General features: G+C 35.1%; 1 protein-coding gene across 3 annotated transcripts in view; it reads left to right on the forward strand.

Annotated features, from left to right (window-relative positions):
- Eya3 (EYA transcriptional coactivator and phosphatase 3) overlaps window positions 1–25,675 on the forward strand; it is a 97,930-nt gene that overhangs the window by 19,140 nt on the left and 53,115 nt on the right. For 2 of the 3 annotated variants that reach the window (XM_010632503.2, XM_010632519.2), the window contains exons 2-6: window positions 8,215–8,315; window positions 10,162–10,167; window positions 16,554–16,597; window positions 21,289–21,368; window positions 25,090–25,156. In XM_010632503.2, coding sequence (XP_010630805.1) covers window positions 8,283–8,315; window positions 10,162–10,167; window positions 16,554–16,597; window positions 21,289–21,368; window positions 25,090–25,156 — 230 coding nt within the window. In that variant the 5' untranslated portion in view covers window positions 8,215–8,282. The remainder of the gene's footprint in view (window positions 1–8,214; window positions 8,316–10,161; window positions 10,168–16,553; window positions 16,598–21,288; window positions 21,369–25,089; window positions 25,157–25,675) is intronic. The other variant, XM_010632510.2, reaches the window with a different exon arrangement.

Below are 25,675 nucleotides of genomic sequence, written 5' to 3' on the forward strand. Positions count from 1 at the left end.
TTTTTACCTCATTTTTTTTTTTTTTTTAATCCTTAGAGGCCTTTTCTCGCTGTTAAATTTTCATCTTCTTTTCTCTCATAAGGCTACTTGTAGGGACATTTATGGCTTACTCACAAAATCTAGGGTAGTCTTATCTCAGAATTTTACTTTATTTACATCTGCAGAGACCCTTCTCCCAGATAGGGTTAACACTCACAGGTTCTGGGCATTAGGATGTGGGCTGTCTTTGGCCAGAAATCTGTTTCATGATAGCTTTGTGTATGTATGTTTGAGAAGGAGATTCTTTCCCACCTCGCCTTTCTCTAAACCCCTTTGGCTTAATTTCCTTAACCCTAAATTAGTGATCAACCATTAATTGTGAACCCATTAATGATGGTCTCCAAGAATCTGTAATACTCTTATCTCTTGTGGCATCTTTTTACTTGTTTTCTTATACTAGCAAAGGAGAACCATTTCTGTCAACAGTGAAACCAAATGTGAACTCTTTTCTAATAGCAAATTCTTAACTATTGGAAGTTAGATGTTTTTGCTCAGAATCATAAAATGAATGAGCCCTGAGCTTGTGTACAGTGTTTTAAATAACTTGATTTCTTCTAAAAGAAATAACAGCAAGAAAATTAAATTAATTGTCTGTCTACTGCTGTCATGAACTTCTTTAAGATTTGTGAGGGTAAAGGAACATTTCAATTTAAACTGCTTTTTCTTCAAAGTTGAAATTTTTTCACAAAAAGGGAAGAAGTACAGAATTTGTTTTTAATTTTAGCTTAATGTCTTAAACATTTTTGTAGAAGCATTTAAAAATATGTAAACATTTTACTAGACATAAAATACAGTTTTTCATTTAAAATTTTTATCAATGTGTAAGCTATAATTAAACTGATAAATTTAGTTTTTTCACTTTTAAAATAAGTTTATATTGAAATAGCTTACAGGTTGTTTTATAGTTTTCATCTTAATATGGAATATCAATTCTAGAATAGTAGTACAGCTAAACCGTTCTTCACATTGGTTAGTTTCAATTTTTCATTTCTGTGAACAACAAACTTGTTTTGTTTTTTTGGTACCAGGGATCGAACTCTGGACCTTGTGCTTGTGAGGCAGGCAGCAGAACCACTGAGCTAAATCCCAGTCCTGGCTTTGTTTTGTTTTGAGATAAAGTTGCTGCTTGGGCTGTCCTTGAACTCCTGGACTCAAGTGATCTTCTGTGTGTACCACTGTGCCGAACTACATTACTATACTTTTTTTTCCATTAAGTTTATACAACATTTTATACAACAAAATGGTATACAATATAGTTGCATTCATTATTGGGATCTTGTACCTTTATGTGATGTATCTAGGTTCTTATTTTTTTCCCATTCCCCTGCCCTCGCTTACTACTGTACTTTAAAAAGCAGAGTTAGGTTCCTCCCTGTATATAAGTTTAGAAATGAAATTATTCAGATTAGGCCATGGTCAATTTTATGACTCCTTTAATACTTTGGAGTAGTGTGAACATACATGTGATTTTATAGTTGTGCCTCATTATGTTTTATCTTTTTATAGCTAAGTAACTTTAGATTTCATTTAGATTTATTTTCAGTAGTTTCATAGTTAGCAAAGTAGTATCTTACAAATACTTCTATTTTTCTTTAGTTAGTTGTGAGACAGATCTTTTCTCAAGTGCTGATGTGAACTTCATGATTACTTAAACTGCCTGTTTATATCTTTAACAGGTTTATGTTAGCTGCTCTTTGCCACATAATAATAGATGTAACTGTTGTATTGACTTGAGTTGTATTGGAGTCATTAAGCTTTATCCATCGTAGTTATTATAGATATTACATCCATTTATTATACCCTCTTAATCTTTTTGTGGCATGAAAGTATATTTTACATAATTGGATCTTTTTATTTTTTGTATTTTTTCTGTTGCTTATGAATTTATCTCATTTTCACAGATGAGAGATATTTATGCTGTTCTATTTTACCTCAATTTTTTTGAATGCTTAATTTTTTATATATTTATAATTCATCATAATGTGTGGTGTGGATATCTTTTCTTCACATTGACATTCAATTTTTTTTTGACAATATTTTTCAAATTCTAGTTTTCCTCCATTTATTTCATACTTCAAATATTTTTTAGATTGGATTGTATATTTGCACTTGATCTTAGCCAAAAGGCCGAGAAGAGATGGATTGTATATTTGGATTTTCTAGCCTCAGGTGTTCTTTTGTGGTTTTAAAAACTGTGATAAAATAGATATCACTGAAATTAAATATTTTAATCATAAAATGGTTTCATTAGGTATGTTCACAAGCAAGCATCCTCATCGTCATCAACCTGCAGCGTTATTGCTGCTATTCCGGGACATATTGTTTGAATCTCAGCTTCCCGGTTGGCCTGTCTGTAATATAAGGATGATACCACCTATGTCTTAACATAGTTGTAGTGATAAAATTTGATGAGATAGTAAATGTAAAACTATTTGTTGAGTTATTTATATAAGATCAAATTCTTGTTCTCCTATTCTTCACTATATAAGACTGATATGGGGCAGGAAAGGTCTTCCTTTATTGCTTCTATTGTTAATCTCTTCCCCCAGAATATTTGTAATTATTTTTGCTTAATTTTCAGTAAGAAATCTTAAGCTATTAGAATAAACCTTTGTTTATTATTTTAAAACTAATATGTATGTTCTATAAATTATGAAACCGAAATCCCTACTTGGTATTGATTTACGGGAAATAATATAACTCACAACCTGCTAAATGTCAGATATTCTGAGGTTCGTGTTCCTCAGAATTGAAAAATGAATTATAAGGAACAATGAAGATTAAGGATAGGAAACATTGGGCCAGGGATTTGGCTCAGTGGTTTTGCAACCTGCCTCATAAGAGCAAGGCCCTGAGTTTGATCCCCAGTACCAAAAAAAAAAAAAAAAAAAAAAAGGAAGCATTTATTGAGAGAAAGAGAGCTATGATCAGTAAGTTTACAAGTATAGCTGCTTAGGTAATATTGAACCAATGGGGAAGCAAGTCACGTAGCAAGTATACATGGAAAGAACAAAGACTTTTTTTAAAGGGATGGATCAGGAGATGCTGGTCACTTACCTGGGTAGCTGATGTCTATCTAGATGGTATTGGAACAGGTGATACCAGTTATCCTTTGGGGAGGTATGTAGGCCTGGTCATTCCATCTTTATCTTGAGGGCTGGCCTTCAACACATGTGCCTCCAGCCACAGATGTAGTGTGTTCTCATCCTCTGCTCTTAACACCCTCCAGGGCCTAGCCCTGTCTGACTGCTTATATTTCTACTTAACGTACCTGTCTATAATAGTATCATTCCAATATCACTTACTGGTTGTATGTACTGTTCCACAAGAGACCATAGAAATATTTTTTTATGTTCTGAAAGTATTTGGTTATCTTTTCTGCTTTTGCTTTATATAACCTAGTTTATAAATTAGAATTTATTTTGAACTGTTCTCTTCAGGCTTAAATGTGGTACTGTGGATATCAGGGTACTTATGAATTCATTAATACATAGTCCTTAAAATAGATCAGTAATTGTCAAATAATGTTGCTTGAAGCAATCGTCTTAAAGCCATTTAGAAGAAGGTATGTTTTTGGTTTTTGTTTTCATTCTTCAAGATACATAAAGTATATTTGAGTATGCCATGGTAGTCACTTGTTAATTAGCTATTATTGTTATTTTTTACATGTTTGTTTTAAATCCTAAAGTGATTCACACATTACTAAACATCTTAACTGGGTGCAGTGGCAGCTAAATAGGAAACTGAGGCAGGAGAATTGCTTGAGCCCAGAATTTTGAGGTCACCCTAAACTACTTAGCAAGAGTCTGTCTTAAACAAAGTTAACTTATAAATACAAATCTTGATGATTACACTACTTTTAGCTATTGTACTATTATTTATAATTATTAACTATGATATTTTTTATTTTTGTGGAGAATGCTGTGAATTTTGCCTGGACAAAATCTATAGCACTTTTTTTTCTGGTGTGTTCTAAAAGTATATGGAAGGGTTTGAAAGGAGTAGTAAATTTCTAAAATACAGTGTAGGCAGTGGTCAAATTGTAGACTCCCTATATGGTATGTAGGACTATATCAGAGATAGTTAACCCCTGAATGTCTCTGCATTGATAGATGTATGCAGGTCTCCCTTCCAGGACTGTAAACAGACACTTTTGCTCAATTTAAACATTTTTCTTGAAATTGCAATTAAGAGAGAAATATACTTTATTTTCATTGAAGCAATTTGATCTTTATCATGTGTGTATATGCTGTAGTATTATAGATCTTAGGTGCAGGAAGGGAAATTATATACATATTTATATATCTGATCATTAATACATATTTATATTATATAAAATGTATTTATAACACAAACATATCATTTATATATCATATAAAGTTACATATAAATTTATATGCAATTTATACTAGATCTTATAAAATTCATATATAATTAATATTATTAAAATATATAATGATAAATACATTAATAGTTTCTCTTTCTGTGCCTAATGGCTATAATAACAAATTGGAGTAATAAGTTCTCTTTGTGGCTGTTTATATAAGATAAATACTGTGTTGAATCTGGTCCAAAACAAATTATGAAGTAGGAATCTAACTAGAATTTTGAAATAAACTATTTGTTACTAATTATTTCTCTCCTAAGAAGTGAAAATTAAAATTATAATTGCCATATTATAAAAGGACCTTGCTTTATTTTTAATATGTGAGCTCTGAATAGTATTTAAAATTGTGTTGGCCTGGTGTGGTGGTGCGTGCTTATAGTCTCAGCTATTCTGGAGGCTTAGGTGGGGGCATCACTTGAGCCCAGCAGTTCAAGACCAGCCTGGGCAATATACTGAAGATCTGTTTGACAGTAAATTAAAGTAAAATTGTGACTTCTAAAAATCATAGTAAAGTGTTTTGTTTGTTGTCAGCATTTATAAGTAGGGAAGTGAGAAGTCTTAGGAAATACTATTTTTATTCTCAATTTTTTATTTTCTCTAAATTCTGTCCATGAGGGCATATGGATACTGACAAGCTCTGTCTTCAAAAAGATGATTAAAACAAATGTATTTAGAAAACAATAATAAAGAATGAAATTTAAAAATTGTGTAAAAGACTTATTGTATAAATGCCCTAAAGATACTTAAGCTAAAAAATTAGTCATGTTTTGTAATTTCATCAGCTGTTTTACTGTCTTGATTATGTTCATCTTAATTACATTAAGATTCACTTTCCACTTCTATGTCATAGCCATTATATTACTTGATATCTTAAAAGATCAATATCAAGTATTGAATCATTGTGCCTCTGTTACACAACATTTTTATCTCTTTGCTAGTGAATGTGTCTTGATTATCTAGGATGTGCTACTTTCAGAATTGGTGTGAAATCTTAAAATATTAAAAGTTTTAGGCCTTGGGATGTAGCTCGGAAATAGTGAGTGCTTAGCATGCCCAAAGCCCTAGATTTGATCCACTCTGCCCTCAAAAATAAAATAAGTAAAAGTTTTAATATATTGATAAATGCTGAGAATATGATGAATACTTGCATTCTTTTAATTAGTATGTTCTTATGTTTCAGATTATAAATTATTAGTGAAAATACTGTATTGATAGAAAGTTGTACTTTACATGTTATGATGGAATTACCTTATGTGTCATCATTGATACATTTTTACACAAATTTGCCAGAATATGTTTACAAACAGTAGATATCACATGCTATGTCAGGAAATTCTGTAGTAAGTCATTTTCTTTGTAGACTTGTTTTGCATCTTCTCATAGAATTCATCTTAAAAATAGCAAATTCTTGTCTTGCTAATGAAATCAATGTTACATATGTATTTTTTTCTAAAAAGCACAACTCAAGGTCTCTTCACAGTAGTGGGGATTGAGACCAGGGATCTCTGAGCTACATTCTCAAGCTTTTTTCTTTTTTAATTTTGAGACAGTTTCAGTAAATTATCCAGGCTAGCATCAGACTTTCTAATTGCCTTGCCACAGCCTTCAGAATATCTGGGACTATAGGCATGCCCTCCCATACAAATAATAAAATTTAAGATTTTATTATTTGGTTTTGTATAACTTGAGCATTTATATCCTTACTATTCAGATAATGCTTCTTGCTTTTTAAAACCCATGACTCCTTTGACTTATAAAGTATTTTGTTTTATAAATTTTGTTAAGATTTTTAAAATTAGTTCTTGTGTTTAAAAACAAAATTAGAGCCAGGGCTTTAGCTCAGTTCTGCCGCCTGCCTCGTAAGTGCAAGGACCTGAGTTCAGTCCCCGGTACCAAAAATAAATAAATAACAATTTAAAACAAAATTAAAGCACATGTTAAGTATCCTTTTTTTCAATTCTTCTGACCTTCCTTTTATACCAAGATGGATTTTATAACCCTTTCCCTATGGAGGAGGAAGAAAGTCCCCTCTCCTTTACCAAGACTATACTAATTAGATATTGCAGTTTAACATTCATGTCCCTCAATTGAGGAAAACATAGAATGTTACCACATTTATATTGGTAAGAGTTGGTTCACAAAAACTCAGCAAATGAGCTATTTAAAGATATTTCATTTTCCTAATGATTTGGTCCAATTTTATTGTTTCTTAGGGGTTAAAATTAAATATGTGCATACTATACATTTAGATAGTACTATAATCCCACATAGACATTTCAATTTAAAACTAAAAAACTGGTTAAAAAAAAAGTTTCAGTTTTTTCCACAATTGTGAGTCAGTTTCCTGTTCACATTGACTGTGCTTTTCTGAGTTGAGCAAACAAAGTGCCTGTGATCTTTAGAGTATGCACCCTTTAATTCTGCAGCACTAGTTATCTGCGTCATGTAGAACTTAGCTTTTGAGGCTTTGTATGAGCTACATGTGAGTGTATTAAGCATCAGGTGCCCTGACCTTTAAACTTTTTTTCTTTTGACATTCTAGACCAGGACAAAGGAGTGAAGCTGAGTCATTATTGTCAGAGTTTTACATCTAATTGTATCCCTTACACGTTTTTTCTCCTTTTTCTTGTACTGGAGTGTGGCTCTAAAATAAAATGTATTATATTGCACCAAAACAGTAATAGAAGTAGTAGACAAGTGGTACTTGCATAGCTGACGTTTTTTGTTTTCCTATTCACATTATTCATCCTCACCACCACCACCACCGGGGATCAAACTCAGGACCTTGCGCTTGCGCAGCACCACTGAGCTAAATGCCTGGCCCCTATTTATCTATTTTCACTGTTTTCCAGTAAGATTCTGTACTTAGCTGTTGTACTCATATGTTAAGTTGGGTACAATAGTTGGCAGAAAAAATAAACTCGGGTATGAGTTGAGAATATGCAGTCATATCTGCTTGGGAAAAGAACCAGTATCATTAAATAAAAATAGAATATTTTATTTTTAAAATTTCTGTCTCCTGCTAGCAGGGAACAGAACAGTGATCAAACAAGTAAATGTGAGGCTTACTATTTTTCTTTTTTTGTTCAAAAGTCTGAGAGGGAAGAGGAAGGTCTAAGAAAAAGATTTTGCTTAATTTGTCCAGGCAGTATATGCAGTGGAAGCTTACTGTTTCAAAATTAAACTGGGTCCTAGCTTTACATTATTGTTTTTCTAAATTCTAATATTTAAAGTTGTATTTCACTTATTTTCATTATTAAAATCCTAAAGAATTACATTTTCCTTTAAGTTGATTATATATACACAGTTCATTGTAAATATATTTAATTGATATTCCAGTTTGGCCTATTTAAAGTGATTCTCTGTGTCTGTGTAACAGTTATATAAATGTTCCACATTAAAGCAGGTTAGATGTTATCAAAACTTACTTACTGCCTAGGCCAGTCTCTATCATTTTAAATGTAACACTAATCCGTAAAGTTTTTTTTTTGTTTTATTATCTGCACGTGGCTGTCACTGTAAAATGTTTAATGCATTAGGCACTATAGTAACCAGCAGAAGTGGTTCCACGTGTTGGCTTTTGCAAGGTTTTGCAAAAGTCACTGTGTACTCCTTTCTTGACATGGTGTGGCATGTCAGTTTTCAAAACCCACGTGCAAGTTTGAGATTTTGAGATTAAAACTAACGTAGAAAGCTTGGGGCAGCAAAATATTTAAAAATTATTCTCTGATGGCCTCAATGATTATATTTTAAGGGTATATAAAGCTTTGAATCCCCCTCTTCAACAGATTGTGAAGACTGCAGAACAAGAGTTGGAATCCAGTTACACAAGTATAATAAAGAAATATCGGTCTTCATGGAAGAAGAACAAGATTTACCAGAGCAACCAGTAAGTATTTCCTTTAACAATTTAAAGCTAATTATAGAAAAACTAATCTTATGAGATTTGAAATATTATTTAATTGTCTATACTTATAAATTCCAAATTAGAAATGAAAATAAAGACTTCTTAATCATTTTCCTCTAAGAAGACAATGTTATATGTTCTTAAACTCATTTTTGGCTAACTTAATGCTAAGGAGTCTGTTTAGAAAATTCGGCATTACAAAGTGAATGTTGTATTTGGAAATGTTATTTTTAAAAAATCAGTGACTGGTGTTACAATTTTTGAAAAATAAAAGACCTCTTTTATTTTCTAGAAGAGGTTACCAGTTACACAGTATACCACTATTTCTACCAGAAAATTTTGTCTTTTTAAAAAAATTTTTATAACTGACTTAATTTTTTAAAACATAGTAGTGAGGAAAGTATAATTTGACTACCAGTTAATTGTTAAAAGACCTTAGAGACTAAACTGATCTTAGAGACTAGATTGAATTAACTTCTTTTAAGTATTTAATAAGTAAATTTTAAATGTGTCCAGGTGATATGGCTTTATTGCCTTGCCATGACATTTCAGGACTTTCTTTTGTTTTTTGTTTTGGTACTAGGGATCGAACTCGGGTCTTTGCTCTTGCAAGGCAGGCAGCAAAACCACTGAGCTAAACTCCTGGCCCCCCTGTTTTTTGATCTTTAACATTGAAAAACATGGAAGTAACTGTGTGTATGTTAACTTTTATGTTAAAGGTTCTTTTTTTTTTTGGCAGTACTGGAGATAACCTCAGGGCCTTGTATAAGGTACACAAGTGCTTTCCACCCCCAGCCCTTTTTAATAAGGTTTTTATTTTTGAGACAGATCTTATGTTGCCTAGTCTGGCCTCACTTGTAAAACTCCTGCTTCAGCCTCTTCAGTAGCTGTAGTTAGGGGCCTTTACTACCATGCCCTGCTAAGGGTCTTTTCCTATTTTCTAATTTAGTTAGATAAATACTGATTAAGTTTGCTATCCTGAGAGGAACTCTTGGATTTCACATTAAGAGAGAATAAGTAGCGGTACATTATTTCTCATCTTTATGAAAAATCAACCTAGAAAAGAGTACGAAATTTGAAAGCAGATAATAAGATTTTGTGTGTGTGTGTGTGTGTGTGTGTGTGTGTGTGTGTGTGTTCTAGATATATCCCCCCCCCTTAGTACTGGGTATTGAACCAGAGCTTTTGCACTAAGCTCTTTAAATTCTGAGACAGCATCTTGCTAAGTCCCTAGGCTGGGCTTGAACTTTACCATCCTCCCACCTCGGCCTTCCGGAGCTTCTAAATGTAGCCTTTACATCATGATAGGACAGACAGCAGCTTCCATTTAAATAATGGCACCTTTTAATAGAATTTTAATATTCTTTATGTTAAGAATTATATACTGTTAATTACTTTGCTATTGTTCTTTTAGCCCTTTCAATTGAGGTACGTGTAATACTAGTATGACATAATTTGTAGAAATTTGTGAAACATTTGAAATGTAAGCCTCTGTCCTTGGGACAGTAAGAATAGTAGTAGGTTAAAAACTATATCCTGAGCAGAATACTTGTAAATAATACATACACCATTGGCACAAACAGTTGAACTGTAGGCACTAAATGTTCCAAGGAAAATTACATCATTGAGTGTTTAAGACAAAAGTCTGCTCATATTTTCAAGACTTATGTAATTGTTGCTATAACTACTGAAATGGAATTGTTAGTTACTCCTTACCTGTTTAAGGTAATGGGAATTGTGAGGCTGACTTGTTGACAAATCATTTTTTCTCTTCTGCCTTATTTTCTTATTCTATAAAATGATCTGCAAAACCTGGTTGTTACTTCAGAGGAAGGTAAGATGTTGAAGCACTAAAACCCAATTTTCTGCTGACCATATGTGTAAACAGTTATCATCATGGAACATCATTTTCCTTATTGATTTGTGTACAGGTCTGGGTTTACAAAATTAACTGTGATAGTATGGAAAGGTCAATACCATTGAAAGAAAAATTTAACATACATCCCCTAAAAATGAGAGGCACAGCATGTCACACAGGGCCATAGGAGGAGGCACTATTGTCTGTCAGGAAGCAGGAGCTAAGGAAAGATGTGGGCCACAGGAAAGGCAAAGCAGAGCATAGCAGTAGTTTAAATAATTTTATTAGGCTTTGTGGCCTAGGGCCTGTTCCCTGTTGCATATTTGGGTTGATTTAAGGTTTGGTATATGAGAACTTGGTAGAGGAAATGGCTCAGACTGTAGGCTATGGATCACAGGGGAGATACAAACAGTTTTGGCTTTGGGGCCTGTAACTAATGGGTGGCAAATAGACAAGAACAGAATCCAAGAAAACATAGAACACTTATTAACTGTCAAAAATAGAATAGAGCCTAGCGTGGTGGTGGTGCACGCCTGTGATCCCAGCACTTGGGAGGCTGAGGCGGGAAGATTGCACAAGCTCAGTGCCAGGTTGGGCTATATAGTGAGCTCAAGACTAGTCTGGACTACATAGTGAAACCCTGTCTGAGCAATAAAAGAACCGAACAGAACAGGCTGGGCATGGTGGTATACATCTTTATTCCCAGCACTCAAAAGTCTGAGGCAGAAGACTTGCTGTGTGTTTGGGCTACATAGTGAATTCAAGGCTAACCTGAACTATACAGCAAGTCCCTGTTTCAAAAAATAAACAAAAAAGGCACCCCCAAGATCAGAGGAGAATTGAGGCCTAATTGGCCTCCTCTGTGAGCACAAAGGAGAAAGGCTGCATTCTGCTCTGTTCCATTGATCCTTGGGTCTGTTTCTTTGCCAGTACTATGCTTTTTTTTTTTGTTTTTTGTTTTTTGAATCACAGTGGCTTTGTAGTATAGTTTCAAGTTGGGGATTGTGATACCCGCTGCCTTGTCTTTATTGCTTTTGCTATTCTAGTCTCTTCTGGTTCCAAATGAATTTATGGATTGTTCTCTTTAGTTCTGTGAAGTATGCTGTTGGGATTTCAATTGGGATTGTATTGAATCTATATACCGGGTTTGGAAGTGTGGCCATTTTCACTATACTGCTTCTTCCTACCCAGGAACAAGGGATGTCTTTCCATTTTCTGATATCCTCTTTGATTTCTTTTTCAGAGTGCTGTAGTTTTCAAAGTAGAAGTCTTTCACTTCCTCTGATTGATTCATAGATATTTCATTTTTGATGCTATTGTGAAAGGAATTGTTTCCCTATTCTCTCTCAGTGAGTTTGTTATTCGTATACAAGAAAGCCATTGAGTTTTGAGTGTTGATCTTGTATCCAACTATTCTAGTGAATCTGGTTATTAAGTCTAGAAGTCTTTTGGCAGAGTTTTTGGGGTATCCTATATAGAGTATTGTTGTCATCCACAAATAATGACAGTTTAACTTCTTCCTTTCCTATCTTTATTCCTTTTTTTTTTCTCTTGTCTAATTACTGTAGCTAATGTAAAACATAAATGTTAACCTTAATTTCCCTTTGTTGCTAACCAGTGCTCAACCTGCTACTATCAGAAATGACTCTCTCTACAATCAGGAATTATTGAACTTAACTCACTAAGTCTTTTTTCAGCCAGTCTTCATCTTTTTCAACTGTTCTGAAAGGCTGTTCTTAGTAAACTGGAAGCGTTAAAGAACTCCTTTAAAGCTTCTGCAAACTTTGTGGCCACCTGAATTCAAGTTATAAAAAGATACAAATGTGCCACATATGTTGTCAGGTGCCTGTAATCCCATACTCTGGGAGACTGAATCACAAGGATCAAAAGTTCAAGTCTAGTCTGGGCAATTTAGTGACTTAGCAAGACCCTATCTCAAAACTTAGAAATAAAATTTTAAAAGGACATAAATACATAGAGAAAGTTCTTGGAAGGTTCTACACCAAGCCCAATACTGATTATTTCATTCAGGTGTAGGGTATGACAGCTCTTTTATATTTTATTCTATATATATATCTGTATGGTTTGAATTTTTTTCCATCACTGCTATATAAGATTTTTAAATTAATTTTATTGGTACATTTTAGGTATACAATATGGTGACATTCATCATTGAGAATTTGTACCTTTACATAATATATCTTGTTCTTATTTTTTTAAACATCCCATTGCCCTCCCTGCAACCCCTCCACTCCTCCCTATCTACAAAGACTTTGTTTCCATTTTTTCCTTTTCTCATATGTATTCTTTTCCCCTACCCCTCCCACTTAAAAACAATAAGCATATATGCCATTTATAGTTAATTTTGGGGGGCATACTAGGGATTGAACCCAGGGGCATTCTACTACTGAGCTGTAGCCCTAGCCCTTTTTTATTTTTTATTTTTGAGACAGGGTCTTGCTTAATTGCCCAGGCTAGCCTTGAACTTGCAACCCTGAGTAGCTGGGACAATAGGTCTGCATCACTGTGCATGGAAATGTATTTAACTCTTTATTTTTCAGTACTGGGGATTGAACCTAGGACTTTTACTCTGAGTAATAGTCCAGCCCCCTTTTTTATTTTTTTATTTGGAGACAGAGTTTTACTGAGTTACCAGGCTAGGCTCAAACTTGGAATCCTTCTGCCTGAGCCTCCTATAGTACTGGGATTATAGGCATGCACCTTCATTCCCAGCCTGAATCTAGCCTTAAAAAGGAGGACCTAGTCCAGGGCGTTAGCTCGGGGGTTCTGATGCCTGCTTTACAAGTGCAATGTCCCAAGTTCAATCCCTAGTACCCTCCCCCAAATAAATAAAATAAAAAGAGGACCTAGTCATACTGTACATAAAATAAGTGATATCATGATTATAGACAAAGTGTAATCTAAGCTACAAATAGCAAAGGGATGAAGTTTGGGAAATGTTCTTGAGAGCATCAAAGAAGACCTTTAGCTGGATATGGTGGTACATGCCTGTAATTTCAGCACTCTGATGGGCCAGGGATTTAGCTCAGTGGTGCTACTGCACTTGCCTCACAACTGCAGGGTCCTGAGTTTGACCCCTGGTTCCAAAAAAATAAATAAATTCACTAATCTCAGCACTCTAAAAGACTGAGGCAGAAGGATTGCTGTAAGTTTGAGGCCAGCCTAAGTGAGTTCAACACCAGCCCAAACTACATAGCAAGACCCTGTCTCAAAATACCAAATCAAACCAAACACCCCTCAAAAAAACAAAAAGATTTTAGTCTTATTTAGTAGCAAATATCTAAGTTCTAATCTTTCACTTTCATGGAGGTTTTATCCTATATAGACCTAAAACTTACAACATTATTGTCAAGTCATTGTTTATTTTCTAAAAAAACCATAGAGAATCAGAGAAGTACTTAAAATAAAAAGAAATGTTGTAGTGTTTTATTTGTTTTGCTTTATATTCAAAGGTGATAGCAAGGAGGAATTAGGTGGTAGAAGCTGTAGACTTATGCTGTCTTAATGCTGATTAATAACTATTCAAAAATATTATTGAACATTTGTGGATACTTAAAAAAAGATACGACCAGCAGTCATCAGGAGCTAGTAATTGATAGCTTAAAGTTTTAGGATATAAATACATCAAGTATCTATGTGATACTGGAAATCTGAAAAAATATTTTATTTTGTTCATTTATTTTTTAGACATGATCTCATGCCTGGCCACAAACTTGAGATCTTCCTGCCTTAGCCTCTCATATAGCTGGAATTACAGGCAGGGTACACCACCATGCCAAGCAATATTTTAAAGTGTCAAAGGATAATAGTGTTATATCTTCAGTAAATTGCAGTGTGACGTTTTTGTCTTGTTTTTCTTTTTGTATGCTGCTGAGGATGGAAGTCAGCTGGTTTTGGACTCAGGTAGTCCTCCTACCTCTGCCTCCCAAGTGTAGGGGTTACAAGCATGTATTACCACACCCAGTTCAAAAATACAGCTTTAATATTTTCTCCAGAAACTTTACCTGACCTACTCATCTTACTCTATCCCTCCATTCCCAAGCCACTTCCCCCCAGTAAAAAGACTTTGTTCAATGTCCCTTCTGTGTATACCATAGCATCTTATACTTCTGTCAGAATTTATGATCCCTTTGTTTTATAAATTATCTATTTACTCGTATTTCTTTTTAATGACTGTAGGTTCTGTGAGGTTAAGGTCTGTATTTGTTTTATCATTATGTTCTCTGTCAAGAGGACTTGGTGTAGGGACTTGTCTACTGAATGAATGCTAGGATGACTATGAACCAGAATTCTCATTGAATGAATGATGGATGACTGAGCCAGAATTCCAGTATAGGTATGTATTTAACAGTGGAGAATTTGTTGTAGGATAATTAGCAATTGCGGCAAGGCCACTACCTGCTACAACATTAGGTACATTTATAAGCCAATAACAGTTATTTGTTATGGTCAAGTATTATGTACTATATATAATTGGCATACACTATACTTTTATATGACTGGCAGTTCAGTACATTTACACCAGCATCCACAGACAGTATTACAATGTCTACAATGTCACTAGGTGATAGGAGTTTTTTGGCTCCCTTATAATCTTATAAGACCACTGTTGTATTTTTAGTCTGTCATTTACTGAAACATTGTTATAAGTGCATAACTATATTTAAAAAGTTTGCTCCAGGGAATTGATTAGCTAAATTTGTCAGTCTATGACTCTAATAAAATTGAGACTGTAATAAATTAGATTCTTGAATGCTCTTAATAATTCTTTATGTGGATTATGGTTTGGAGACTATAGACTAGTTATGGCGAATCTTTTTAGCACTTTCAGTGGTAACAAACAGCCCACTGTGACACGCGTACCATAAGCTCACTAACACTGTTATAGACTATTTTGGGTACTTGACCAACCAATTTACAAATGTTTTTCTTGATAGAGAAAGGATCTTTGATGAGTGAAACAAATTCATTTTCACTGTTGGCAAAAGTACATAATCTATCTAACCTATCATTTTCAGGTAGGAAGAACAGAACTACTTTTTGTTTTGTTTTTGGTTTTGGTTTTGGTTTTTTTTCCTGGTACTAGAATTGAACTCAGGACCTTGCACTTGCCAGGCAGGCATGGTATCATTGAGCTATATCCCTGGCCCTACCAGAACATTTTATAATGAGCTGCTTCATGTGTGAAATTATGTTGGGCAGACAAATTAGTTAAATTTTTCTTGTCTTTAGCCACTTTCTAGTCAAAACGTTGTTTGAAACATTATTTAGGTCAGATCATTTCTCCCCTGTCCTTTCCAGTGAGATTATGTTATATATTTATAAAACAGATTCACGATCTGCTTACTGTTCTAGGAGCCATCATCCTTGTGTTTGGTTTCTTCTGTGTACTGTTGTACAGAGACTTTACATATTTGTGTAATCTTACATCTCCATTTGGTCTTTTATGGCTTTTGGATTTAAGCATTTGCTTCAAATGCTTGGTTATTTTGTGTATTAAATTCGGGAGGTATTCCTCTCCCCTTTATCTTTTTTGGTACCTTGTGAACATTAAGGGAGTTTTGAATATAACAGAAATTTAGATGCCATTAAAAAAAGAGAGAGAAAGTAGTTTTATTTATTTTGTATATTCTCATGAGGAATAAATGTCCATGAAAAATATTATGGGACTTGAATTTATTACATACATTGTCAGAAATGTTAATTATAATCTTAATTAAATAGCCATGTTACCAGCTAATGTGTTTAAAATTATCTAGCAGAGTTTCTGCCTTTTTTCATTAGCTTGAAATTGTACTTTTAAAGATTCATAATTTGAATGGCTAAGCATATTGCGTGTTTCTTTTTCTTCTCCTTTTTTGAGAAGTTTCTCTGTGTAGCCCATGCTGGCCTAAAACTTGTGATCCTCTTGCCTCAGCTTCCTGGGGGCTGGGATTATAGGCATGTGCCACCACACCTGGCTGCACATTTTTATTATTGCCAGTTATTCTTACCAGAGAGCTCTAAAATCAGATTGTAGTGGGATGGAAAATATTGGGGAAAAAATTGCATCAGTGTCTAACATATACAGACTTTTCCTTATAATTATTTTCTAAATAATATAACTATATACAGAGTATTTACAATGGACTAAGTATTATAAGTACTATAGAGATTAAGTACATGGAGGATATGTATAGGTTTTGTGCAAATGCTATACCATTTTACCTGAGACTTGAGCATCCACAGAATTTGGTATGTGCTGTTCCCCCCAGATACCAAGGGACAACTGTATTGGCATAGCTATGTTGGTTTCAAAAACAAATCACTGTATTGACTGCTTTATATATTTATTTTTGTAGGTGAAAAAAGCCAAGATGCAGGAACCAGGAGAACAAACTTTAAGGTATGTAAAGTTGAAGTTCTTTTTAATAATTGTATTAGTTACCTTTCTGTTTCTGGGACAAAATGCTTGACATATTCAATTTAAAGAAAGAAAGATTCATTTTGGCCCCCAGTTTCATATGTTTTAGTCCATGTTCAGTTGGCTTCAGGGTACATGATAGCAGAAAGCTGCCTGCACTATAGCAATGAGGAAACAAGGGGAAGGAGCCCAAGGAAAGATACATCTTTGAGAGCCGTGCCCCTAGTGGCCTGCTTCCCCCAGCTGTGACCCACCTCCTAGCAGCCTACTCAGCAATGAATTCATCAATAGGTTAATACATCCATGAGCTTCACGTCCTCAGGATCTAGCTACCTCTCTAGGTGTATTTTAATTCAGTCAAACTGGCTCTCCAGATTGACTTTCACAATTGTTTACTTTCTCTTTTTCACATGCTGATTAATGTCTGGGCATGCTTCATGTTGACTGCCCTCTTTTTGGTTCTTAATGTCAGTCTTTGCCTTTTGAAATTATCTGTTTTAACATTAAAATTTCCTTCCAAGACAGGATTGCTTCATTCTGTTAGTCTGGGAAACAGTGAGATCTCATCTCAAAAGACAAAAAAACTCCTTCCAAAATGACTATTCCCCAAAATACATATGCTGGATATTTTTTTTAATGTATTCAACATTTATTAAACGATATATACTAGATTCATTTTATTTTAGTATTTATTTATTTATTTTTAATTTCTTTATTTTGGTTTTTGAAACAGGTTCTCACTATGTAGTTAAGACTGACTGGAACTCACTATGTAGCCCAGGCTGGTCTTGAACTCACAGCGATCCTCCTGCCTCAGCCTCCCTAGTGCTGGGATTACAGGTGTGTGCCACCATGCCCGGCTGTAATAGACTCATTTTAGATATTAACGATATAGGGGAGATCTGAAGATGAAAATGAAAAGTTCCATATTCTTAATATACAAAATAGAAAGCATAAGCCAAGATAAGGGAAATTGAGGAATTTATTAACTATCAAATGGATATGGAGTGCCTTAGTCGTTAGTTCCACTCCCCTATAGAATAAAGGTAAAGGGTATGACATAGTGGTAGAGCACTTGCCTAGCATGTGTGAGGCCCTAAGTTCAACCAACAACAATTAGCCACTTACCTATCCAATTATTCAAATAGAGGATGATCAAAAATTGCATATTTTTTCATTAATTTTTATAATATAACTGGGAATAAAAAACCAACAATTTTATCAAATTTATTCAAAACAAGAATCGAGTGGTTGAAATGACACCTGCCCGAGTGACACTCGAGATAGTCTGCAGACAAACGTGCTGCCCATGTGACACTTGGGGTAAACTGTTAAGTGGTTAAAAAGGAAAGAAAGAAAAAGAGGCAGCTTTTTATTTCTCATGTGCTCTGACTCCCTAATTCTTGGTTTTTAGTTTTCCGCAATTATTACCTCTTGCCTTTTGTCCACCAACCATGTGTGCCAGTAACTCCATCACTTCTAATACGTTCGCTTCAGACATTCTTTTACCACTCCACACTGTCATTCTGGCTCATTTATGCTAGAACTGTCGTGGTGGCCATATGATGTCTCACACTTCCAGTTAAATGATTGTTGTATTTTCATTATTACCCTTCCTTCAAAAAGAACATGAGTTTCTTCTTTGTGCTGCTTAAATTTTAAGATTTACTAATATCAGTCTCCTTGTCTCTTTTGGGAAAGGGTTCTGGGGGCTGAATTTAAAGCCTTCACACTGAACTACATCCTCAACCCTTTATTTTTTGAGCTAGGTCTTAGTTGCCCAAGCCAAGCCGGAGGTGTAGTCCTCACCTCAGCCTCCCAGAGTGCTGGGATTATAAGCATGTACTGATATGCCTGGCTGCAGATGTTCTTAACTTCTTCCTTTTTCCTGTGTCATACTTATCTAGCAAAACCACAGCCTTGTTTAAATTCTGTTTGCATTTTCCATGCATATTCCCATCACCTTAACATTATAAGAGAAAAACACAAACCTATACTGGCTATTCTTAGTTTCTATTTTTCTCTCTCCCCACTCCTTGCTATCACTATTCTATTTTCCTTCTCTGTAGGGTTGACTACTCTTAAACACCTTATATAAATGGAATTATACAGTACTGTATTTATCTTCTTGTTTTTGTAAAGGCTGAATAATACTCCAGGTATATTATATTTTGTTTTTGCATTCATCCTCTAATCTTGTTGATAATAAACAAGAGTTCTACTGATTGAGAAGGAGATATTTGTGATGCTCACCTTTCTAAAGTTTGGGTGTTTTCATTCTTTTTTTGTTGTTTTGTTTCGTCATTTTATTTTGAGCCACTTTATTTTCATGATACACACATTGTTAAGCAGAATTTATGTTTATATAGCCCTGAAAGTAATTGTATTTTGAGGCAGTGTGTAATTTCTCTAAAAATAGTAATAGAGTTAATTCACTGTCCTAGCACTGTTTCTGTTTAACTGATAGGTGCTCAGCAGAATAAATTGTATGTAGAGGATTTTACTGGCACATAAGATTCTAAGACCAAAGGATCTTAGGGAACTGGTCCAGCGTTTACAGGGTCATTCAAATATCTTCTAAGATACAGTATCTAGAAATCTAGAAATAGTTTTTAACAATAGGTACAGTGGTGAATCCCAGAGTATCCAGGTATACACAGAAGACAAACCAGTCATGGCAGTTTGAAATTTGAAGTTCTGGTCAAGTTTTATATCCTTCTTTATGGGAATTCTAAAGCATGAGATGAGACTCAAAAGTCCTTATTTTCGTATCAACATTTCAGATAATTACAGTGATTCAGCCAGCTGGGAAAACACTGATATAACTATTCCATATTATTTCTTCCCTCACCCTTCACTTCTCTTGGCCACTTTGATTGCTATATTAAGTGCTCTTCCAAAAATGTAAGCATTTGAATAAAGACATAAAAATAAACTTCATCTGAGGATTTAGCTTTTAGAATTAAATACTTCTGAGCTAGGCATGGTGGTACATACCTGCAATTCCAGCACTCAGGAGGCCAGGTCAAGAAGATTGCCAAGAGTTCAAGGCCAGCCTGGGATACATAGTGAGTCTCAAACAAAACAAAACAAAACAAAACAAAGGTTAAATATTTCTGAGGAAAAATTAAATGTTTAAAATGTATCAGAAAACCCTTTATTAATAATACTTTAGTATTGTTATCAGTGATATGAAAATGATATGTGAGCTTTTAATGTTCCTATGTAGAAGCTAGTCTTAACTCTGATTAGTCAGCCTTTTCTTTTCAGATATATGGCACCTCTGCTACAGTGTCCTTATCTCTCCCAGGAGTCAGAAAAAGAAAGAGATTTCTTTCTAGGGAGCATGAATGTGGATAGGGATCCTGGAGTGGAAAGAAGTTTCCAGTTTGTAGTGTACTCGATATGTTCTAGCTTTGCTTTAAGTATTTTTTTATATAAACAACCCTGTGAGGTATGGTGTGTCTTACCCTCATTGACAAATACACTGGAGCACAGAGGTCAGCGACTTGCCCAAGGTCATAGTAGTTATTGAGAGAGCAGAATATGAACTTGAGCTGTCTTGCTCTAGAATCTGTGCCCTTAGCCACTCTGTTATAATGGTATGTAATAACTAGAGAGTGGGATGTAAAATAGAAGGAAAAGAGAAAACATTGTGTGGGCCACAAAGTTGGAATAATCTGTGTTCCAGAATTTCACTGGATTCTTCCCAACATTACAATATCTAACAGAGTGACTTGCTCTCCCACTTTGCATGATTTACCTTTTAGAATTTCTCTTAAATTTCCTAAGTTAAAACAATAAGCAAAACAAAGCCTCAGTGGTAGAGCACTTGTCTCTCATATATGAAAATCTGGGTTCACAAAAGAAATACAGTGGATTCAACCATTTTAAGGATTCCAAATCTCTACTTGGAAATAGGCCTGTATAGTTTGGAAAGACTTTTCAAATGATTATGATTTGTAGCTGATTAAAAGCCATTTCTGAAATCAGGTGACTTTATGTACCTTCCTATAGAACTGTGGGACCAAAGTGACAGAGTACACAGAATGATTGTGGTAAATAATAATGCATCATGTATTTCAAAATTATTAATAGATTTTAAATGTATTCACCACAAAAAATAAGTATATGATGTGATGGATTTCTTAAATAGCTTGATTTTTATCATCCCACAATGTAAACAAAATAAAAACATTACATTATTCCCTATAAATTCATAATACACACAATGTTTTAAAAAGTAATAACAGTGTTTTAGATGTTTAGAATTTTTTTCTTTGTTTTTTTTTTGGTACCTGGGATCAAACTCAGGACCTTGAGCTTGTAAGTCAGGCAGCGGCCCCACTGAGCTAAATCTCTGGCCCTAGAATTTTTTCTTTTACCATGTTTTCTTGAAAAGTATAGCTTGCAAATGATTTAGATGGAGTTTCTGAGTAATATGAAAGCAGTATTTTAAGGGTCTAGGAATCTGAAAAAGGACAATAGAATTCTGAGGGTACCAACCCTGGCCCTCACTCTTTTCATGTAGGTGCTAAAAACCAATAAGAATATTATGAAGATTTACCTTGCCTCTTGCTTGTATATCCTAAGAGGGAAAGATCTTGATCTAATCATTTTTAACAGTGCAGTAAATCAGTCAGGGGCTAATATATTCATTTTGCTTCTCTCAGTCAAGTAAGCAGCCCAGATGTCAGTGATCAGAAACCTGAAACATCAAGTCTTGCTTCAAACCTTACCATGTCAGAGGAAAGTAAGTACCATATTTTGTACATGATCGAAGGGGCATTTCTATATGATCTTCTTGTGTAGTTGGGTTTCACTGATTGCCTGAATTGTCTCAGAATATCCAGAAAGATCTCTCCTTGTGTATATGTTCACTTGTACTCTCCTGTAAGATTTACCACCAAGTGGGGGCACCTTACACAGAATCTTCTCACCCAGGAGTCATGCTTGGTGATTTTATTTGAGGTTGGGTGTTTTAAAGGTAGTAGTGCCCTACTCAAAATAAGAGACAATTGTGGGCCAACCCTAGTTGATATTTTTTTCTGCCTTTCTAACAAAACCAAGTGACCCCATCTGTCAAATTTTGGCCAAGAAAGACAAGCATTCCCTTGAGCCCAAAATTGATGCTAGGCTCTGAAGGAGATTCAGCTCAGTAAGATACATCCCCCATGTACCAACTCTCGCTCTCATATAGGACAGTTATATTTATGTATTAGGGAGAATCTTTGTGGAGTGATCTGTTTTTTTTTTTCTTGTAGAGACATAGGCATTGTCTAACATGCCTACTTACTTGTCCATATTGGCTCCATGGGGAAAGTAGTCCATCTTGAAATTATTCTCAATCCTTCCAAACAATTTTCTCCTCTTTTTTCTTCAAAAACTGGACTGGGGATTTAGCTCAGTGGTTCCAGCGCCTGCCTCGCAAGCACAAGGACCCGAGTTTGATCCCCGGTACAAAAATAAAATAAAAAAACTATCATTGCTGTGAAGTCTGTATGTGTACTTTCCTTGTCTTTCTTTATTACCTTAGGCTGAACTATTTAGAGTAAAAGTCATTCTATATTCTTTAAAATAGATCTTCTCTGTTTTTTTCTCCATCTAAACTCTTAGAGTTCCTTGTGATTTTTAACATTCATGTAGATGACTTACCCAGTACCTATTATATTTATCTTATCTTCATTTTCCTTCTTACTCAGCATAGCTATTCTCTGGCCCTTTATTATAATTACTCTCTTAGAAATTTTGCAATAACAAATACTGTTAATATCCCACATATTCTTCTTGCTACACATGATCTTAGCCAAAAGGCCAAGAAGCGATTCATATTCTTGCTAAACCCCAGTCCTAATTTAACCCAGCTATCTACCTTCTCCATAAATGTATAAAAGTAATTAAACATTATTAAATAGAATTATATATCTAATTGACTACTTACACCCCAGTCATAGTCACAGGGCCTTAAGTAGGCCCACAGTATACTTTAAAATCTTACATTTTCCTGATTAGTTTTACCTTTTAATATTTCTTACCACTGCTTCTCTCAAAGCACCAATACTCAGCTCACTTTTCTTCACTTTCAGTGGATGGTGACTTCTTAAATAAAAGCTCTCAGACAGGTAGCTATTGTTCTACTACCACTACATCTTCAAACCTGTTGGTGTTTGTATCCATGTTTTCTTGTTTCCTTCTTGTAAGAATGGAAAGGATACTTTTGTTCCTGTCATATTTTAAATACTTATATTTGCATTACATATCCTATCCTCTCTTAACTTCTGCTAGAACTTTGGTAATATAGTTATCCTGTCACTCCTCCTCATCATCACATTCTTAGTAAATGCTTCCTGTCAATAAAGGGTGGATGGGAGCTGCCATCTTCAAATACAAACAAGAGCTCCCTTTGGCTCCACATCTTATGCTGCAACTTTCTCTATTGCAGTACACATCAGATCCTCTGAAAAGAGTTGCCCTCTCTTGCTCTCACCTTCCATTGACTCTTCAGACCCTGTCACATTTAGTTCTGTCACTCCACACTCTTCCATTGAAACTGCACTTGTCTTCAGCTACTTTCATACTCCAGGACCAGTAGACATTTCTCTTTCCTCATATTCTCCCTCTCACTGTTTCCTCCTACTTTTCTCCCTTGATTGGCTGGCCTTCCTTTAGCTGAATTTTAAATTTTGATAAGCCTCAAGGCTTGCTTCTAAGTCATCTTTTCCTTTTTGGGAGACATTCCTCCATTACGTTATTTTAAATATTCTGTACATTGTTAATGAATCCCAAATTTATATTTTCAGTCTGGCCTTTCCTTTGATTTCATTTGGGTATCCAGTTGCCCTTTTGAAATCTGTACTTATGTATGTAAAAGTAAAGTCATAGTTAAAAAGTCTTAAAAGAGTTTTTGATTCCATCATATCTGTTCTCTCAGTGTCGGCTTTTTTGCGGTGCTGGGTACCAGGGATCAAACTTGGGTTCTTGTGCTTGTGAGGCAGGTGACGGCACCACTGAGCTAAATTCCCAGCCCTTCCGTGATTATTTTTAATGGTTTTTTGTTTTTTTGTTTTTTGGTAGTGGGGATTAAACTTGGGTCCTTGCGCTTGCGATGTGGGCAGCGAAACCACTGAGCCAAATCCCCGGCCCTTTTTCCGTAATTATTTTTAAAAACCTCAAACAGTGGCATTGAGCAAAATCCTCTGTGATAACTCACACATGATGATTTGTCTTTTTGGGGTGTGAATTGGCCCCTTGCCTGCTCTTGACCAGGGCTTTCTTTTTTGTGTCAGGCACTTTGTACGGTTGGTTGGTTGGTTGGTTGGTTGGTTGTTTGTGACAGCGTTTTTCTGTGTGATTCAGACTGGCCTTGAAGTCACTATGTAGCCTAGGGTGGTCTTGAACTTTCAGGGTTCCTCCTGCCTCACCCTCCCAAGTGCTGGGATTACAGGTGTGCACCCACTGTGCCTGCCCTGGATCAGGCACTTTTTCAGGGAATCTAGATAGACAGAAAGTTAGTTGAATCACCTTCAGTCTCTGTTCACAGTAGCTGCTTTTATGGATTTTTTTTTTTTTTTTGGTACCAAGGATTGAACTTGGGATCTTGTGCTTGCAAGGCAGGCAGTGCCACTGAGCTAAATCCCTGGCCCTAAAGGAAGTTATTGAATGCAAGAGTCTACTGAAAGCACTTTATGGTGTGACTCTGTCTACAACCTGATCTAAATTAGTGCCTAATGAGTGGAATTTAGTTACCTGTCAAACTTGACTCAAATATTTACAGCACTTATCCTAGAAATTATGAAAATCAAGAGTTTATAGCAGCTGTTTTCAGAGAAAGTCATGGGGATCAAGGGGATATTAGCTGGAAAGTCACTCTTTTTTGATGATTCATCAAAGCATCACACCAATTATTCAAGTCTGTCTCTGCTTTGCCAGACTTAAAACAAGCTTTTGTTACAGATCACAGAATATAGTATAGAAGCATACTTGTCTCTGTTCTACAGTAGCAACCATTTTCTAATAAGAATGGGTGCTTTCCCCAAGTCTGGCTTCCTACAAGTCATTTTATGGCCTTTTACTAAGAATAGAGTAAGAGAGAAGGAGTAAGGTGGAGAAGCATAGTATGGTTTCCTAGACACAGATGTTGCTTTTTAAGTCTTCCAGTGATCGTAGTGCAAAGCTAAGGAGTTTGCTTCTTCTATGATTTAGATCAGTGATGGGTGAAAGTAGATATCACTTGGTACCAACTGTTGACTCTTTTTTCATAATCCCCACATTCTTGCTTCTTGTACTGTCTCTCAAAGTCTGAAAACATATCTATAAACACGAGTGAGGTATTTTCTATTACATAATCTTTCAAACTTTCTGGTCTCCAAACTATATTCTGTTGTTTAGTTTGAGAGACTATATAGTGACATGCAATTTTTCCACTTCATTTTGAAAATGTTCTGACTTTTTCACTTTTATTATCTGTCTTTCAGTTATGACATGCACCGATTACATCCCTCGCTCATCCAATGATTATACCTCACAAATGTATTCTGCAAAGTAAGTTGAATAATTATTTCTAAAATGTGTACTCTTTCTGTATAGTATATATATTTTTGTTGCAAAATTTAATTTGATATTTAGCTTGTTTTCACTTCTTATTCTCTCTATCCCTATTCTAATTTTTTATTCCCTCTAAATGTAGTCCATGTATCATCTTTATAAAATGTAAATAGTTGCTTGTAACACAGGATCCCACTCTGAGAGCCATGGAAGCAGGCAGTGACACCACTGAGCTAAAATCCTGGCCCCTGAATGCCATGGAAAATGTAAAATAATGTTAGTGATCAAAGCATATTACTGATTGACCTATGATCATTCTCTCTTTACCTTGATATAGACATCAATAATAATAGCACAAGCCAGCCCCATACTGGGACTTCTCAGCCTGATCTGTGTTCAGTTTCACATTTGAGGAGTGTCCTCAAAGTAAGAATTGGGGCCCGGGGTTTAGCTCAGTGGTGCCGCTGCCTACCTCACAAGCACAGGGTCCTGAGTTTGATCCCCAGTACCAAAAAA

The sequence above is a fragment of the Fukomys damarensis genome, unplaced genomic scaffold (genome assembly GCF_012274545.1).
Source record: "Fukomys damarensis isolate Sample0158 unplaced genomic scaffold, DMR_v1.0_HiC HiC_scaffold_23, whole genome shotgun sequence".
Classification (NCBI taxonomy): Eukaryota; Metazoa; Chordata; class Mammalia; order Rodentia; family Bathyergidae; genus Fukomys; species Fukomys damarensis.